The sequence below is a fragment of the Pezoporus wallicus genome, unplaced genomic scaffold (genome assembly GCF_028554395.1).
Source record: "Pezoporus wallicus isolate ANWC-B61680 ecotype Strahan unplaced genomic scaffold, APGP_CSIRO_Pwel_v1 contig_4161, whole genome shotgun sequence".
NCBI lineage: Eukaryota > Metazoa > Chordata > Aves > Psittaciformes > Psittacidae > Pezoporus > Pezoporus wallicus.
In genome coordinates, this window is record NW_026639584.1 from 2983204 (window position 1) to 3001980 (window position 18777).

The 18777-nt window shown below is 38.7% G+C and overlaps 1 protein-coding gene across 6 annotated transcripts in view; it reads right to left on the reverse strand.

Moving 5' to 3' along the window:
- Positions 1–18777, reverse strand: part of TENM2 (teneurin transmembrane protein 2) — a 679035-nt gene that overhangs the window by 231952 nt on the left and 428306 nt on the right. For 4 of the 6 annotated variants that reach the window (XM_057415147.1, XM_057415146.1, XM_057415150.1 and 1 more), the window contains one exon: positions 2123–2332. The exons of the other annotated variants lie outside the window; for them this stretch is intronic. In XM_057415147.1, the coding sequence (XP_057271130.1) occupies positions 2123–2332 (210 nt within the window). The remainder of the gene's footprint in view (positions 1–2122; positions 2333–18777) is intronic. 6 annotated transcript variants of the gene reach the window in all.

The following is an 18777-nucleotide window of genomic DNA, read 5'->3' on the forward strand; positions in this document are numbered from 1 at the left end:
ACCAAGTATTCAAGTATCCTCCAAGTCTCCTTTTTAGTCCATATTCCTTGACCTTGATTTTTTTCTACTTCATAACCCTTATTGCATCTCTCCCCCATTCACTTTTCGCTTTCCCCTTTAAACCCTTATACACTGTTTGATCCACCACATCTTCTATGCAATGTTATTTCTTTTGTTCTTTATTCCTTTCTTGTCAGCATTCACCTGTTCTGAGCTCTGAGATGAAGCATGCACATCCCCAGAAACTCACTCCTGATTAGCAGTAGCCCATCACCATTACCAGTAGTGAACCAGAGTTGCTTTTTCTGTGAATATCACTTTACATTTCTCTGCCCTGAATTTCCTCTGCCACTTTATTGCCCTGTTACTTGGTCTCAAAAGGTCCTCTTGTAATTCTTTATAGTCTGATCTCATCCTTACCATACTGCCATCAGGTACTTTTCTTACCCCACCATCTTCTCCAAGTATCTTCATGTCCCATGAAAAGTCATTGGGGAGCTCCAGCTTCTACTCACTGTCTTTCAAACTGCTTATTGTGAAGGGGTCTTTCCTCTTTCCCTTTTTTCCCTTAAAGGTGTTGAGCAGCAGATTTTGTTGAGACCCATTTGAAAATACAAAGACCCTTTATTAACTAGATCACCCCCATTCAGGAATGGCTGACTCCTTCAAAGAACTCTTAAATGGCTAAGCTTTACAGAAGCTATACTGTCTCATCAAAGAGAGATCACATTCACTTCCCTCCCCCCACGCAATGGTTTCTACTGAGTTGCCTATTACAGATTTTGAGGTCTGCTACTCCCAAGATCCCCCTGAACCTCTCAAAAAAAACCCCTCAAAACTGGAATCGTATTTTCCACCTTCTACGCTGTAGTAGCAAAGAAGCATGCTCAATCCCTGAATTATTATTTCTTTGTGTAATTATATTTTAACACACCTGAATGGCTGATCAGGTTAAAGGCTAATTCAGGATGGAAGGAACCCCAGGAGGTCCCTACTCCAGCCACCTGCCAAGCCAAGGGCAGCTCTGAGGTCAGATCAACTAGCTCAGGATTTTAACCAATCTGCTCATGAAAGCCTCTGAGGACAGAGCCTGCAGAGGCTCTCTGAGCAACCCGTTCCAACCCAATCCTTAGGGAAAAGGTTTTACCTTATATCCACTCTGAATCTTATGTTTCAACTTCTGCTCATTGTCTCACCCTCCCACCACGAGCGCATTTAAAGGGCACTATATGAGTGTACTGTATGCACCCACAGAGGCCAAAAGTTCCACACCACATAGTACCTCCAGAACTGTGACCTTGAGCAGATCAGGAAGTGCATATAAAATATAAACTTACAGTGTTTAGTTAAATAGACAGGAGCTGCACAACAGACATCTATGTTAAAAAAACCCAAACAACAAAAAAGGCAAAACCAGAAGGAGCTATAATGGCCTTCCTTTGTTTTGCCTGTATTTCTAAAAAGGGATTGCATCTTCATTCCTTGATTTTTGGCTGTCAAAAAGAAAAGTCAGCATCTGTTAATACTAACAAAAAAAAAAAAGGAATAAAGAAAACCCTGAAAACTGCAGATGACTGAAAGCAGAGCTGCAAATGTTTTAAAATAGTGGCCTGAAAGACAAGAAGTAATTTGCAGAAAAATAGCAGTATTTTAGTTAAATGTGACATTGGGAGTACAAAATCAGACAGATTCTCAAACAAGAACAGACACAGAATGGCAGAAGCAGCACACATTTTTAGATATAGAACCTCATCACCTACAAGAGCCTATGCAGAACAAAGAACCATTCTGTGTAAACCTCACTTTTAGAAGACGCATCAAGGAGCTGGAAACTTACTTTGAAAAATAAATCCCTCTGATGAGACAAGAATACAGTAATATTTTTTATGCTGCTTGTAACACTCCGAAAACTAAGAAGCTCTCTTCAGTAAAATGAAGGAAAAACATAAATGATGTATGGTGTTTCCAAAAAATGTTCACTGCAATAAAACTGTAAGTTTTTGTTTGCCCTTTTCCATAGATGTTCTCAATTTTGTGCTGATGCAAGAACACATTTGCAATAAGGCATAAAACTGGCACAAACATGTCACAGACAAACTCCATATGTTTGCAATTTTCTTACCACTGCTGGAGGCCTGCTGTGGCCCTGAACACGCTCTTAGCAGATATGAATTAGGAGAGAACTCCTCATCAGGATTGGTGTCCATGATTTGATGGGACGTATTGCTGTCTAGCAATGGCATCTGGCAGCTAACTGGTGGAGGATTATGAGAACTGGGCAGCTGAGCAGATGGGAGAAGGCTAGACGAGGATGTAGGTGGAATGGGACGACCTGGGAAAGAGGACACAGGGATCAAAGATCAGCAATGAATGCAATGAAAAAAACCCCAAACAGCCAAGTAATTGCACTGTAACTGTCCATCGTTACACACGATTACTGCTGTGCAGAGCCACATCATCTCTTCACTGGTACAAACTTGTCCCTTTGTATCATATTCAAGGCATTGTGAGCAGCTTTGGCTGTGAACTCATTCCAAAAATCTCTCCATAGCATCGGCTTGCAACCCATCAGGTGAGCAGATGCTGATGAACTGAGAGCAGCTGCAGACCACTGGATCGGGAGCACCTCTTCTGCACGGGTGCCAACACACAGAGCACCCAAATGCCCAAAGGCCCCACGCTGCATCCTCAGGTGCTGCAAAATGCAAGGGCATCAGCTACAGATTTTACCAGAAGAATTTTCACAGAAATAGGGTGGGTTTTTTTGGCTAAATCAGACCAATGGGAAAGGTGACTATAATGTGCTGATTCCTGGAATTACAGCACATGTCTGTAATCGTCTCTTAAAATAATGGTGCTGTTCTGGTTTCTTTTTTTTTTTAGTTTTTACCAGGGAAATTGCTCCAGTACAGGAATCGATCAGAGGCATGTAACAAGAACCATATGAAGGCTATCTCCAAGATAAGGATCCTCTGTACTATTGTAGATCTTTCCAAAACCCACTGACGGATGTGATAGGAAGCATAGCGGACAGCAGGACTGAAAGGGAATTATCCCATTTGAAGAAACGGGCTAAGCTGGAATATGGACTGGAAATTCTGAAGTGTTTTACTGTCATTTCTTTCTGCACTGGTGCTGTAGGGGCAGAATTTCTTGCCTCACCCACCAGACAGTTTAATTTCAGCTCTGAAACCCAGTCCTTAATGTGTACAACATACCTCAGCCCACTGTAACAACACGTTTGTGGTCAAATAAGCAAGTGGCATCCAGTCAGCAACAAAAATGTTCATACTTATTTATTCTTTACTTTTGTGGACTTCCCTCTAATGACTTTATATTAATTATAACTTTGTACCAATCTATTCCATCAAATGCACACAGATCAATACAGGTTTTGAGGGTTTTTTTGCATTGCCTATTAGAATATGACTGATTATAGAGATGAGAGGAAGAAGAGAAACATGAATTCTGATCTCTGCAAGTTTATCTAGTGCACTGGAGAAATTGTTCATGAATAATTTATACACAGGAAAATATGACCTCTGTGATACTGCTGAAGTCTGTGAGGCAGAGAGATCTGCTGCATGCTAGCGACTGATGTTAAAATGCAGCAAAACTACATAAAATGGTGCAACCTTATTTCCATCAGTCTTAAAGAAACAGTAGCAGAGCAAATACACACTGGCTTCCTCACTAGTTACATTTTCTTTTTGGGAAAGGCGAATGATTTTTTTTTAACAGGAATTTTATATGAATTGCACTAAGGTTTATACCATCAGTATGAGGCACACATCAAATTCCAAAGGACAGAAAAAAGTAAAGGAAAATTAAATAAAAAGTTCCATTCATCACACAGAAATTATACCTGGGAGCAGCACTCAACCAAAGAAGCCCAGAGAAATTAAAAACCCAACTCCTTTCTCTGCATGGTACTAGCAAATAGCATGAACTACTTTTTTACCTTCAAAAAGTTTGAAACAAAATAAATACCTGGAGATAGACAAGGGACTATTCTGCTTATTTTATCATCATGTTTTTAGCACTGCATAGATAGATAATGTGGTGTTTTAACCTCAGCTGGTAACTAAGCACCAAGCAGCCACTCACTCACTCACCCCAACAGGATGAGGGAAAGAACTGGAAAAGTGAGAAAACTTGTGGGTTGAGATAAAGACAGTTCAATAGGGAAAGCAAAACCCACACACACAAGCAAGGCAAAACAAGGAATTCACTCCTCGCTTCCCATGTTCAGCCAAAACCCCAGCCAAAACCAGCACAGATGCTAAGACTAAATGACCAAGTTACCACATAACAAAAATGGGCTTAAGCTACTTTACGGTAGTCCTCATCTACTGTCTTTTATGGTAGAGAAAATTCAATATAGATTGAATATTTCACTGTGGACTTGCGTTTACGAGGAAATAATTCTAATATTGACGATAGGAATAATTACTGTTATGATTCATGATTATGCTATTGTTACAAAATACTACAGTAAATATCCTAAATATTAAAGGAAAGTGATTGAGCAAACCCCGTTACTAATTATTCTTCTGCAATGTGTTAGAAACAAGGAAAGAGGCTGAGGTTTGAGACAACTCACACAGGAATACGACACTGCGACTATTGCATGCATTTAATTTTCAGATATTCTGGTTCTGCTTCAACATTATGAAGCTAAAAGAAGAAGATTTATAATTCACAATCTGCATTTGCTGTATCATATGGAAATATATTACTGTATCATAAAAATGTTGGACGTGAGGTTATGAGATGAAGGGAGAAAGATTTTTTCTTCTGTGCAATGTGCCTATGGTATTTCAGGGAAACTTAGGAACAATTTTGCAGAATACTTCAAGAGAAATGAAAAAAAGCCAAGAATTCTTTTGCCAGGAAGGCTAATCACATTGATACCTTCATGAAACAATACAGCCCAAATCCCTGAAGACAAGGTAAAACATCTAATTGCTATAGGTCTGTTCGTAGCTTAGAGGAAACAGAAGGTAACAAGTTGTTAAAACATTGCATTCTTTTGGTGGGAAGTTGGCTCCTGAGGAAGATGTGTCCATAAGCACATGTTAATCAACAACTGTAGATGTCTGCGAGTCACAAACCCTATTGCTGATCTGTCCTGTGCTTGGATTTCCTAATAACCTGCTAAATCTGATTAAAACTTTTCTTGCGGTTGGGGAACTCCTGATCTTTCTGTCAAGATGATTTTTGACACCTTGTAAACATTAAACTCCCACGACAGCCTTTTCCTGTACTGTAGCGGGGCTCCAGACAGAGCTGCTCTCTGTACGGCTTTCCACCCCAGCCCCTGAAACACATGGAATGGCTGAAGACAAGCAACCTTTTGTAAAACCTGTTGGGGAGCCAGCTGAAAAATTACCAGCGAGGAACAGAGAGAGACACTTTAGCTCTGTTGCCTTAGGAAATGAATCCAAAGGGTAACTATCCGCAGTACCACAGTCAAGAGAATGGCTGTGAAAGTACCAAAGAGAATTGAATGGACTGCAGTTAGGCTATAAAAAGCATGATAAATGCAATTTATTTGTTACTATATACTCTTAAATTAGAAATAATGGGTTCAATTTGTAGTGTTGAATACTAATATCTTGGTCACACAAATTTAATGTGCCATTTAAAATAACAGACTAAGCTTTCCAGGTTTCAGAAACCTGAGCTTCCTGCCAGACCCTTTAATGTATATGTAGATACTTTAACAGTCGTCGTATTGTGACACCTCCCATCTCTTGAAATGATTCTAAATTTCCATCACTTCACAATGGGACTTGCAATCCCTGCAGTATTATAGAACATACTGTCAATTCTATTACACTGCTGGTTTTGAAAGTTAAATCCATAATGTAAATAGGAGTATATACAATTTTTGTCTGCTTTTCTTCAAACAAGACTTTTGTCTAGCTGTGCATTGACAGAAACCCTGCGTAGTGGTATTTATTTCCACTGACAGCAACAATGTAAATGTGTAATATACCCACAGAAATTTAACCACATACACATGCTATAAAGGAAAACCAAAGTCTTCAAGCTGATACATTACAATTCAGTAGTAAAAGTTAATACTAGTTCTTCCTTCCAGTATCTGTTCATAGGCATGTTCATACTGCATATGCTCATGCATGGCAATAAATTGTACAGATACTGAATAAAACACTTGTAGGGCAGTCTAGAACAACAAAAGCTTTTCCTTTTCTTCCTGCCTCCTTCATGGCTTTCTCCTGACATATAATTTATCTTACTACTTAGAGTGAAGGAAGAAACTTGATAACTCTCCTTCAGGAGGGCATTCTGATCCGAGATAGCTTTGGGCAACCATGCCACACAGCATCTCAGTCTGCAAGGGTCTTTCTTATGATCTTATCACTTATATTCCATTTCCCCCCTAAGATTTTGTAGCAGACAGCATCGACTTACTAGTTCAGCTTGTATTTTTTTTTGTTTTTACCAAAGTCACATCTTTTTTCATCAGCCCAGGAGCCTTTATGAAACCATTCCTCAATTACTGCTACACTCCCAAGTCCCTAAGGCTTAAAATCTGCTGTAGAATTGACATTTAAAAATCAAGCCAGGCTTGTAGCTGGTAATGATGCCACAGCTCTGCCACCATCTTCAGGAGGACACCCACAAAAGCTGAGGATGCAGATCATACATTGGTGTGAGAAATTCCTATAATCTCCTTGTTAAGGGCAGCTTCATAGCCAGGCAGAGATACAACAAGGAACAAGCTTACCAGCGGAGCCTGCCATGTGTGGTCATGGAATAACGTGGCAATGGGGTGACAGAGAAGAAGGTGTCAAGCCCAGACACTTGTGAAACAGCTAAGAAGAGCTCTGTTCACCTTAATCACAATAACACATTTGGAAAGAGATGCTCCAGTTGCTGTTAGCCTGAAAGACCCCAACTCATCACAGGAAAAAAAAAAAAGCAATAAAAAAAGGACTGTCTGCAATCACTGCTAGCATTAATATACATAAATAAGAGACACAATCAAAGAAGAGAAGCAAGCTGCTTATCAGTTCCTGAAGGATTCTTGAGACACACCTTCCATACCCTTTCCCTTCCTGTTCCTGCAAAGGACCTATGGAATTCTGTGGGTGAATAAAGCCCCTGTACGTGTGAAACCCTGGCCTCTATACTCCACCATGGTGCACGACAGGAAGCAGGGAACAAACGTGACAAAACCACCCGGAATTTAAGAGTTTTGATGCATGAGCAGTCCCTGTGTAAATATGTATTACAAAACTGTATCTTGAAGAGCTGCTAAGTAACCTTTCAGCTAAGTGTAATATAGTATAGTATTGCTACCTAGCAACAACACATAAGAAATATAATTGTATATCTGTTTATATGAATATTCATATATTTCAATATATTTGCCCACACACATTTAAACAGATATACAAAATATCCAAAAAAGAACATTATTTTAAGCATTCTGAAGGACCAATCCAGACACCTCAAATAGCCATTTTGCCATTAACTTTGGTAGGGGGAAGATCACAACATGTATGTCGCCAGCCCACCCTCCTAAGTTAACCATTTCTATGTAAAAACTTCCACCATTAGAAAACACCTGAAACCTAGAGGTTGTAAATACAGATTCCAAAGCTTATTGTACCTGCAATGGAATTCTCCAGGTTTTTTGCAGCAGGAGAATCTCACTTCTAAGGTTAGCACGTGTAGCGATTATTTGTGTAGATTGTTCAACCCCACACATCTTCAGTATGTCTCACTGAGTTCATCTACCAAACCAGCATATCTTCATTGATAAATTGCAGCTATGAAGGCATCTTCCTATGTGTAGAGGCTTTTATAAGCAAATCAAGTTTCAAGAGCTTTAAACAGCTGGTAATCTTCATAATCAAGAGGATATAACTATTTTGTACTTCTCTAAGTTAGGACACCTACTATTCATATAGAAAATCAACATAAATAATCTCATAGCAGCCTTCCAATATCTGAAGGGAGCTTACAAGGATGCCAGAGAGGACAAGGGGTGATGGGTTCAAACTGAAACAGGGGAAGCTCAGGTTAGATCTAAGGCAGAAGCTCTTCCCTGTGAGGGTGCTGAGGCGCTGGCACAGGGTGCCCAGAGAAGCTGTGGCTGCCCCATCCCTGGCAGTGTTCAAGGCCAGGTTGGACACAGGGGCTTGGAGCAAGCTGCTCTAGTGGAAGGTGTCCCTGCCCATGGCAGGGGTTGGAACTGGATGAGCTTAAGGTCCTTTCCAACCCAAACCATTCTATGACCTGGAATACCTACAGTTAGCCACATGTATCGCTATCAGTAAAATCACTTATGCCTGTTCTATAGCTTTGGTCAAGAGGACCAGGAGTCAAACAAGATAAACACAAGCCAAAACCTCAGTGTGCAATCCCCAACACATCAGACTGCAGAAAGAAGGGAAACTTTAAAATAACTTTTTCTTGGTGTGTTGTTTTTTTTTAATAGCTGTTTGGAAGCTGGAGTAGCATTCAAGGATTAGTGCAGGAAGCTGGGACGTAAAAAGTGAAAGGAGATGAGATGTAACTGATGCCATCAGGATAGAAACTGTAAAGCACTTAATTGGCGATTAAGATTTTGACATTTACTGATTGAAACTGATACTCATGTTACACCAATACAAAGTATAGAACCGTGTAGAAAGGAGTCCCATAAAATTATGTTAGTGACTTAAACGATGGGCATCACCATTAACAGCAGTTGCTGTGTTGCTCATATTACTAAAATTACAGAAGGAAAGCTAAGTAATGGCACTGGGTGGACATTAACTAGAGATGATAAAAGAGAAGGATCAGATATCCTCCTCCTCTGCTCCCTGACTTCAGGAAACAGCTGGAAAGCTAAATGGAATCAGTACAGGAAGACAGGCGGGACCCTGCTGTCAGGGGTAGTGCACACTGCCCTCCTCCCACAGCACACAACACATTCTCACCACATTTCCAAGTCAGCCCAGCTGAAGCACCTACACTGTCAGCAATGTGAAGTTCACTTAAGGAGTGAGAAGTGTTGGTAAATGTGTCAGGAAACAACTAATAACGTAAGATGCATGTTTTTGCAGTGCAAAGCACTACAAATTAACTAGGCAGCTGATGAAGGTGAAACTTTACTGAGGTATAGCACATTCAGCAGGCTCTCCTATTCCTCCCCAGAATAATTGCTTTCTATCAGAAAAAACCCTGCTTTCAATCAAATATGTGTGCAAAGCACATTTTGCCAATGGGCTGGGTACTCCCAAGCAGCCATATTTAATAAATAGGTATTGTCATAACTAGAAAAAGGAATATAAATATTTTGTACCTGATGAAATTACTGCCGTTAACTGACAACAGGAAAAATCACCCATTTCCCACACAGTAACAGCATCTATTATTTATGTAGCTAAAATGGCATTTGTACATCAGCACACTGGAGGCCAGCATGGAGCCCAGGCAAAGCTTCTCCCAGGGGAGAAAGTCCTTTCCCCACTGCTAAGCAGCCTGTACTGCCAGCCCCCAGGAGAGAGACAAGACACACCAACAGTCACCTCATCCAGCAAGCAGCAGTGCTAGCCTCTCTGTAAAGAGGACTCTGTTAACCCTGTATTTATCAGGCTGTATTTCAAGTTGAAAATACTAACCAAAAGCCAAAAATGATGCTTGTTAAGAAGAGGGAATGAAATCTAACAATTGATGATCATTTTCTTCAGCACCAAGTTGTTTTCTGTTGCTTAAACTGTTTTTTCTCTAAGGCAAAAAAGCTTCAAAACAGCAAAAAAGAAAGGTAGGAATCAGGATTTGGATGACAGAGTTACCATAGAAGAAAGGTACTTCCAGGGTTTCTGAAGTTCCTACCTCTCTGAAAACAACAAATAAACAAAACCAGCCAAGCTAAGAAAAAGGTTTTCACAAAGTCTATTTCACAAGAGTCAAAGGAGAAAATAAAGTCTTCCTAAAAGCATGGGGCTGATATTCCTGCACAGACCTGTTTATTGATGTCTTTTGGGTATCTCTCTTCATCAAAACAGATAGTAAGGGCAACTAAGGATGAAGTTGATGCCATCCTATCATACCAGGAAAAGACAGAAGCTGGCTTTGAAACAATGAAAAGAGAATGCCAAAAAAGATGTAGATACAGTAAGTCATCCCTGTGATTTACATAACAATGAACCAGCAAAGAGGAGTCAGTACTATGGTTTGTATCCTTCCCGTTTAACAAAATGAACAACATCTGACATGGCCTGCTAAGTTTTCTCAAACTTTTTGTTATGCATAAAAAGCACAAATGAGAGCATGAACCCAGTGCAGGTAACAATAATAATATCAATAATAACAATAACAACTACGGTATAGGCAAGAATATGCCCCAAAAGGCAATTTCTATCAATGTACAAAGATTGTATCTTTGGTCAGTAGCTCCTCAGAAACCAGAGCCCAGCAGGGCACACAGAGAGCCGAGTTATGCTGTTTCCACTGACACCCTGTGTATCCTGCTCTCAGTAAGAGACAGTGGAGATGCTTGGGCAGGCGATAGCTATGCCTGCAACTATGTCTTTGCGGACTGCAGGGATGACAGGTTGGCTACTGCCTGCTGTGCTCCTGGCTGCTGTGTTCCTTCAGAAGACTTCACTGGAGCCCCTGAAGCCCTGAGGCCTTTCTTCATTTATTTTTGGAGGGTGTTTTCATTTCAAGGTCGCTGAAACATCGAAAGGCTCATGTCGGAGTCCCCCAGAGCAGCAGCATTGCTGAGGCACAGCTCCATCACATCAGCGGCACATGAACTCCCACAGCATTTAGGGTGAGGGAAAGCATTTTTGTTGGCAAGATCTCCAAAGACAATACTGAAGACAAACTTGGCGCAAGCAACATCCATTCCCTCCCTTCTCAAGCAGGCAATGGAACTACCTCTTCTCTTAAACACATCCAGGTTTCTGTGAAACGTCAAAATGCAAAATCATCTCTAAGGGGACCAAATCCCTCAGGAAAAGGGCACTCAAGAAATTAACACATGCCTGCCAAAATCTCTACCTCCTTTATGAAAATTTGAAAGACAGTAACATAGGATGATCTGAGAAAGCATAAAATACAGTTTTGAAAGAGTCTTAAATTCACATTGTACAAGCCAATAGAGCATTTGTTTAAAAACCAGGATCCTAGGAATCGTGATCTTACCTGTGTGGGTATAACAAGTTTATACTCAGTAAGTTTAAATGTTGCTTAAATAAAACTACTTTGGTACATGTTATAATTTATATTCTCATTTCCAAGCAATTTTACAGGATATGGGGGGTAGGAGGGTGTGGTGGTAGAGATAAATCAAGAAAACCCCAGACAAACCAAAATAATCCTAGATTCTTCATGACAGTAATGCATGAAGTCTCAAGTGCTTTAGTGTTGTTGTAGTTCTAGTTAGATTTTGCGAGCAGGACAAGAAATTGTTTATAAGGTGTTACGTGTGATTGGAAAAAAAACAGAAAATTTAAATGGCAACTAGTTTCTGTATAAAAAAAAAAAAATAAAAAATCCAGTATTAAAATATACTCATACTTAACATATTCCTCTTCCCTGTCCTGTGAAATAGAACCAGTTACCTGCACACCTAGGAATGCAATTTGAGAGCTTTAGATAATAGAAAAGGGTTGAGTGAAGAAGAATCAGCCAGTCCTGGTCTCTGTGTTTTATTATCAATCCATTCAACAGGCTTGTTCAAGTTTTGTATCTTCCTTAAACCATTTCACCTCTGTATGTGGTTAATATTTCCTGAAGTACTGCCCATGTGCAATGCTTGAATATGAAAATCACTGTACCAATGCAAGGTACTATTATTACTAAAATCTATGCATTAGAATAAGGCTAACTTGGAAAGCAATCACTTCTCTTCTGACTTTCAGTGTTAAAGTTAAATTAATTTTCCTAAGCAATCCACCTACCAAATATATCAGTTTTACAGAATTCATACCGTACATGACTTAAAAATTATCTAAACCAATTCAGAATGTAAAAGAATAATTTGCTGCTGTCAAAAGCTAATGTCACTTAATTCTTGTCTTGTTAAATCATCTGATGGCCCTTTCTTTTTTAGTTAAACAAAGATAAATAATAAAAACAATTTACAGCTAGAAGATGTGAGGGGTTTGCAGCTGTTCAATGTCTTTTGGGCAGATTAGATTCTGTAATGAGAAGTTATAAGCCTCATTTTATAAAAGCTGTTGCTGTCTTGGGAAAAAACATCAGTGAATACGATTAGAAAACTCTTTTCCTTCATGAACCTATTACACTAGCAAGCTGATTACTCTGCAGATGTTTGATACCTTCATGGCTGGAAAACAGTAATTTGTTTCAATGATTTTTTTCCTCATCACTCATAAAGTCAAAATGTCTTCTCTAATATTACCATACCTCTGAGTTAGCCAGTAAAGTCAGAGCAAGAAGGAACAGAAAAACCCACATGAGCATAACTCACATGAGCTTGCATCAATTCAACTTCCCTAAAAAAGGTTCTACTGAACTAACTATAACTAACATTAAATTATAACAACTCATCAACCGCCTGCTCCTTGGAGGACAAAAATAACAATCTAAGATTAGGAATGTATTTAGAAGAAGCTTATTGGGAGACTCACAGCCATCATCATGTATGACCAAATTTTCACCTTTATAGAAACATAGTGATATGTGCAGCTTAAAAAAAAAATGGGAAGAAATAGAATTTCCTATTTATCAATCTTATAGCTAAGCATTCATGCCAGGGAATTCCACTAATGGAAGGGTTGTAATGAGGCCCTAGGTAGGTAGTTACCAGGCACCCTGTGAACTCTACCTCCTTAGATCAATCTACAAGTACTTGTTTTGATCTTTATTCTAGTGACACAGAGTTTATATCGTGCTGTGCTACAAACTTGTTTCTACCTTCCAAACACCTCCTGTTTACCTTCACCTTATTTTATTGAAATTCTAAATACTGTTCAACAACCACGCATACCATCTCCACTCCAAATCCTCCTGAATGATGTTGTCTTTATTTCTGTTAGGGGAATTTATTTCCAGGAACGTTGCAACACTTAGTGACTCAAGTGCCTAGAGTCACTAATAGGTGGGAAAAATAACACTGCCTTGTACAAACATGAGAAAACTCCAACCTGTAATTATTCAACAAACTCTGTGAAAAATCATATATAGATAGTACTAACTGGTGGGAGTTGGATAATGATTAGAGAGTTTGTGTTAACTCTTTGCAACCTACTAAAACAGCAGCTTTAATTTCTGGTGAACAAATATTAAACAAAGACAAGGTTTCACGTGATCAGTATTAGGTATACAGCTAAATTTAAACACTATACATAAAACCTGCTGTACCATACAGTGCAGTGGCAGTGCCATATTCTGGCTAATTCTGCTTCAGCTTATTAAAGTCTACTTGTTAGTTACACCTACAGTTTGAATACAGTGTTCTTATTTGCTTTCTAAATATGCTTCTGAATTAGTGCTGAGCAGCTGCTGTGATACACTCTAAACATGCTTGTATTTTAGGGCTGGGAGATACTAAGGTGCAGTAAGAAAAGTATCACTATGATGGGAATTAATCTTCCATTACTCTTGATACCAATACTTACATTTACATGATATTATCTTGATATTTACATTTTTCTTCATCTAGTTTCTTCTTTTGAGATCTTCACATTTCTTACACAAGCTGTATGGAAAACTGTAGAAGTTGTGGATGCATAAGGAAACTAAAGGCTTGACTTTTCAGTCATGTATGATACTGGCGTGATTTTCCAATGCACAAAAGCACGTAAGCATTTAACTTCCCTGTGTCTAACTGCATCTTCAGGCAGCTAAACATCTTTTCTTTTTTTTTCTTAAAGACTTATCAGATGCTACAAATGTTTAAGACTCTTATGATATTTTACTCTGAATATCTGTGCTCCCTGACAAGAAGTTACCAGGCCCTGTAACGGATCCTGCTTCAAGAATGAATATCCCACCATTAAATAGCAAACCTCAGTGAAATCTCAGCTCCATAAAAGTCAATACAAATCTTATTTTTGCCTTCAACACAGCCAGGATTTCATCCTAGAGCCCTAAAAAGCTTTGCACAGAGAGATGCTCCCCCAACAGCAGTCTTTTCTGTACTGGAATACCAGGCCGTTGCTGTTCATTTAATTCTGGATGGTCCGCTGTGCTCGGGTCTTAGGAATGCAGCTTGGAGCTAAATTGAAGTTCAAAATCAAAAGGGGAAGTGAAATCCCATCACTCATAAGGAGCCAGGTCTATTTAGCCCTTTAAAATCTCTCTGATGTCTTCTGGTAGAGCTGACTAGTCCCTGAAGAAGACACGGAATACAGAAAATATCCAAATACAGAATTATGGACAACCTACAAAACCACTTCCAAATGAGTAGCTTAAGGGCAGATAAAACTTTGTTTGCTCCCAGTATTGAATAAGGATTGAGAGATTTCCACCTTTCTAAAGGTGATTTCCAGTTCAAAATTTGAGAAGCAGACTCAAATAACGAAAGAGAATATAAATTATGGGAGAAAATAACATTTATTGTTTGTGGGCCACACCTTAAATGAATACAGGAATCTGTTCATTTTGCTTATATGAAAGCTGAAAAATGTTGATTTCTTAAGTGAGAATGTTTATGGCAAATTTCACTTTATATGAGAAGATTTAGCCAAAATAAGACCTTTCTGAGCAGAGACTGCAACCCAGGAGCTATCAGCCCGTTAACTCTTTTACTATTGCTGTGTATTGCTGTAATTAATGGCACTCTGAGAGTGCAGGAAATTAAAAAGATAAAATTTCCTTTTAATGAAAAGAAATTGCAGACATGAAAGACTACTATGTGGAAAAGGGAGCTTTGCTCTGCAGTACTAAGAAAATCTGTAACATGATTAAAACACATTTGCAAGCACAAAATTAGATAACTTGAAAAGGTAAGAAAACTTTTCATTATAGTTACACTTAAAGTTGTGAAAACTGAAGGAATAAAAATACATGTTCTTCCCTTAAAACAAATGGGCTCTGTTCCATGCCTTTTGGTAAAGCAAAAACCCCACCAAAAATCAAACAGGCTACAGAATAGCTGGAATGTACTATGCTGTATTTCAGCATAAACTGTATCTTTCAAATAATGACAGTTTCTCTCATTTTTTTCAATCTTAAAGCACTTTATAACTACAGCTCAGAAATACATGGACAGAGAAGAATTAAAACAACTGAAGCTGAAATATGCTACTTAGGAATCCAAAGTTTGTTTACACCATTAGAAGGCACTCAAATATATATCCCTATAAATGACAAGGTCCCAGCAGCAAATTAACAGGAACAATTTTCCCATCTCAGGAGCTGTCAAGATGGGCTCTGTTAGCCAATTTATCTTACTCTAGCACATCTCTGGTGCTTGTCAATCAGTATGTGAAACATTTGGTGCTGATTGCCATTTTTCTATCCACTTCCTTTTGCCTCTCGTACCAGGCAATTTACTGCAAGTCAATCAAGGTTGCAGCAGACCTTGTTTAAATAAAACACTGTTGAGTTCTTTTCACACCAACAATTTCAAAAACAGAATGAGCTGTAGCTTTTCACATTTACATTTATACTACTTTTCCTGGTTTTCCCAAATGCCATGCCCAAGCTAGAAGTCGTATCTAAACTCAGCCGGAAGCTTATTAAGAAAACAGGGAAGATGAACGAAACAAAACTGTATATCCTTTCATTGTCAAAAACGCTGTCTATCAATGGAGACAGAGAACATCAAAAAGTACTTAAGTAATCTGAGATTATTACTTCTTCAGCCTTGCTTGCAGGCAGGTGTCCACACCACTACAGCAACTTCTAAATTGTCTGAACTTCACTGATGGTTATTTCAGCTAATTCATTTACACTGTGATTTTAAGGTAAGAAGGAAACCAACTTCTGTATTAATAACTGCATGTCACACATGAAAGTATTAGGAAAACCAATTCTCCCAACTAAAAACTTTGTCCTGTGCTCCATACAGACAGCTTCCCTCTCACATCCAGATGAAACAATCCCACAGCAACCCCAGGTCTCATCATGCCTAACTCTGGCACTACCTTTGCACCATCTGTAAGCAGTGAGGTAGAGAAAAAAGGTGGGAACAATTTCCTTTGCAATATATACCTGATGTACAACTGAAACAACGTACATTAATAGCGCATAACACTTAGCAAACAAAAATAATTGAAAACTTTGACTTGTTTCTGCACAGTAAGACCTGGCTTTACAAACAAGGCCTGTGTAACTTTGCTACTGTACACAATGCCATTCCAGTGCTTAGGTTCACCATGGACTGCAAAATAAGCTACATGATCATCCACAACAATGGAGCATAAAACTATTGTCTTCTGAGCTGGAACAACAATTAAATGCCTGTAGCATGCATTTATGTGCTACAACTATACAGACTGATGACAGTTTAGTCAGTTTAATCTGTTATTTATTAGATCCATATACACTAAATCCAATGATGTACAACAGCAACAAAAGAAAATGCAAGTCATATCAACCCCTAAGATGGCACAAGTAATAATCTCAGATGAGCAACAGAGGACATATTCCTTTAATAACAAAGAGATAAAGAAGGTGGCTACGTTACTGTTCTTATTAGTAAAATTATTCATTCCTCCCCTTTTTAATTATAAATGATGCAAAAGTGTCAGACATTCAATCCCCCACAATCTCAATGGCGTATACATATGTTAGCATATACAATATATACATATTACTTCATACTTATTTTTATATAGTATTTTCTAGCACATATATATACATGAGAGAAAATAAACTGCTATACACATATCTAGAAAAGGAATGGATTTTGAAAGAGAAAAAAAATCAGTTCCTTCTCTGGTCAACAATTTACAGCTATTTTAAAAGTATGAAAAGAGCTTAGATTGCTAAAGAGGATGCCTGAGGCAAGAGTCTCAAATTTGCCTGTGGTTAACAACTTAAAACACGCCATGACCGGAACATCCATGCTCATTTGCTAGTGCTTTAATATGAGACCTAATATCTTCTCAATCTATAGCTCATATGATAAAACACACAGATCACCTATAACGGAGTCATAGTCTGATGGAACATTAAAGCAACTGTATCATAAGGTGTACATAATCACCAGTCCTACCCTTCGCAGTATTTAAAAATCCTTACATTATGCCAACATAATGCAGGATACAACTATAATGCACTATATTTCACTATCTTTTGGATAAGGAATTATAGCTTATCTTTTGGATAAGCACTTGTTTAATTATAAAGGAAGAAGCGATAAACATTTTAGAACATTAGTCTCCTAAGAAGCAGAAACCTCTTGCTGTTTCTCCTCACCAGGGGGGTTACCACAGGTAATCCTTCTGAGGCAGTCCCCAGTTCATGCATCTTCCTTTACACTCATGCAAGTAATAGGGCAACAAAAAAATCCACATAACATGAGAGATAGATGTATACCACAGATGTGGATTTTCTATGAACACACACAGATATATACCTCCACACACAAGGATATGTTTAGGCATACTAGATATGTGGTGCCCTAAACTTAACCCTACCAAGAGTTGACCTTTGAATTATTTCCAGAAAAAGATTCTCATTACTCATGAGAAGGATGATACGTGTTTGACTTTATATTGATGTAACTAAAACCCCCCCAAATCCAAAGCAAACAACAAACCAGCAAGCTGTAGGTAAAAATGTATTTCCTGCAAGGCAAAATCAGATAGCCTGACTCATGCCAATATGATTCAAGTATATGTTTCAGTAACAATAGCCAGTATCCCACAGTAAAATGGTCATGAAAGTAGTATAACAATTTCAGATTCCTAGTTTAAATTTAATTAATGACAACAGATAATGATTTTCTTGCTTAGTCTTCAAAAAGATGCCTCCTACACTAAAGCATGAAGATCCAGACTTATGTAATATTTATTTTATCATTCTCAATGATAGGAGAACACTTACATATTAAGAAATTTTCCATTCATTCCACCTCATATACCTAAAACATCCTGGAAAAAAACAAAATGCCATTCTAATGCTCAGAAAGCTGTGGGCTTATTCAAATATAAACCTCGCCACTGGCAAGGCATGCCTGGGAGTTTTACAGTTCTCAGCTCTATGGAAGAAGTTCCTCAGAGCTTGCAGACAGCTCATGTCTGGACCACAGGTCTACAGCTGGGCTCCTTCAATTTAGTGGGGAGACATCTTTTCCAAGATAAAAGCAACCACAACAAACCCCAAAGCCCCTACACTTGATTCTGAACTGTTTCTCTTTGCTCATAGTAATGATTGCCTTTCCATAACATCATTTTTCCCAACAGTTACACCAATTTATTGGTTTCTGATTATGTGATGTAAAATGTTTCTGCCATAGAAAGAAGCAATAAATGAGGAATGAAGTTATTTGATAGCTAAATGCTCTAAATAAGCAATTGGCTTAAGTGAAACTGCCTGTAAGACTGCCCCCTTTCTGCCTGCCCCCACCCCCAGACCCTCTGTCCTCCCAATCTCAGACTTTCTGTTAGGGCCCTACACAGACTGAACACAACATTTGATGGATTTTATGGAAATGTAGATGAAGTCAGTAGGGTGGAGAGGATCGATACAGAGAGAAGCAGCATGCACAGCCTGACATATCACCTGCCAGGGGCTTACAAAGGAAGAGTAAGTTACAATTCTCTCGGAAAAGTCGATCACATTTTTCACCATCCTTACCATTAACCACAAGTCCAGGATTTTTATATG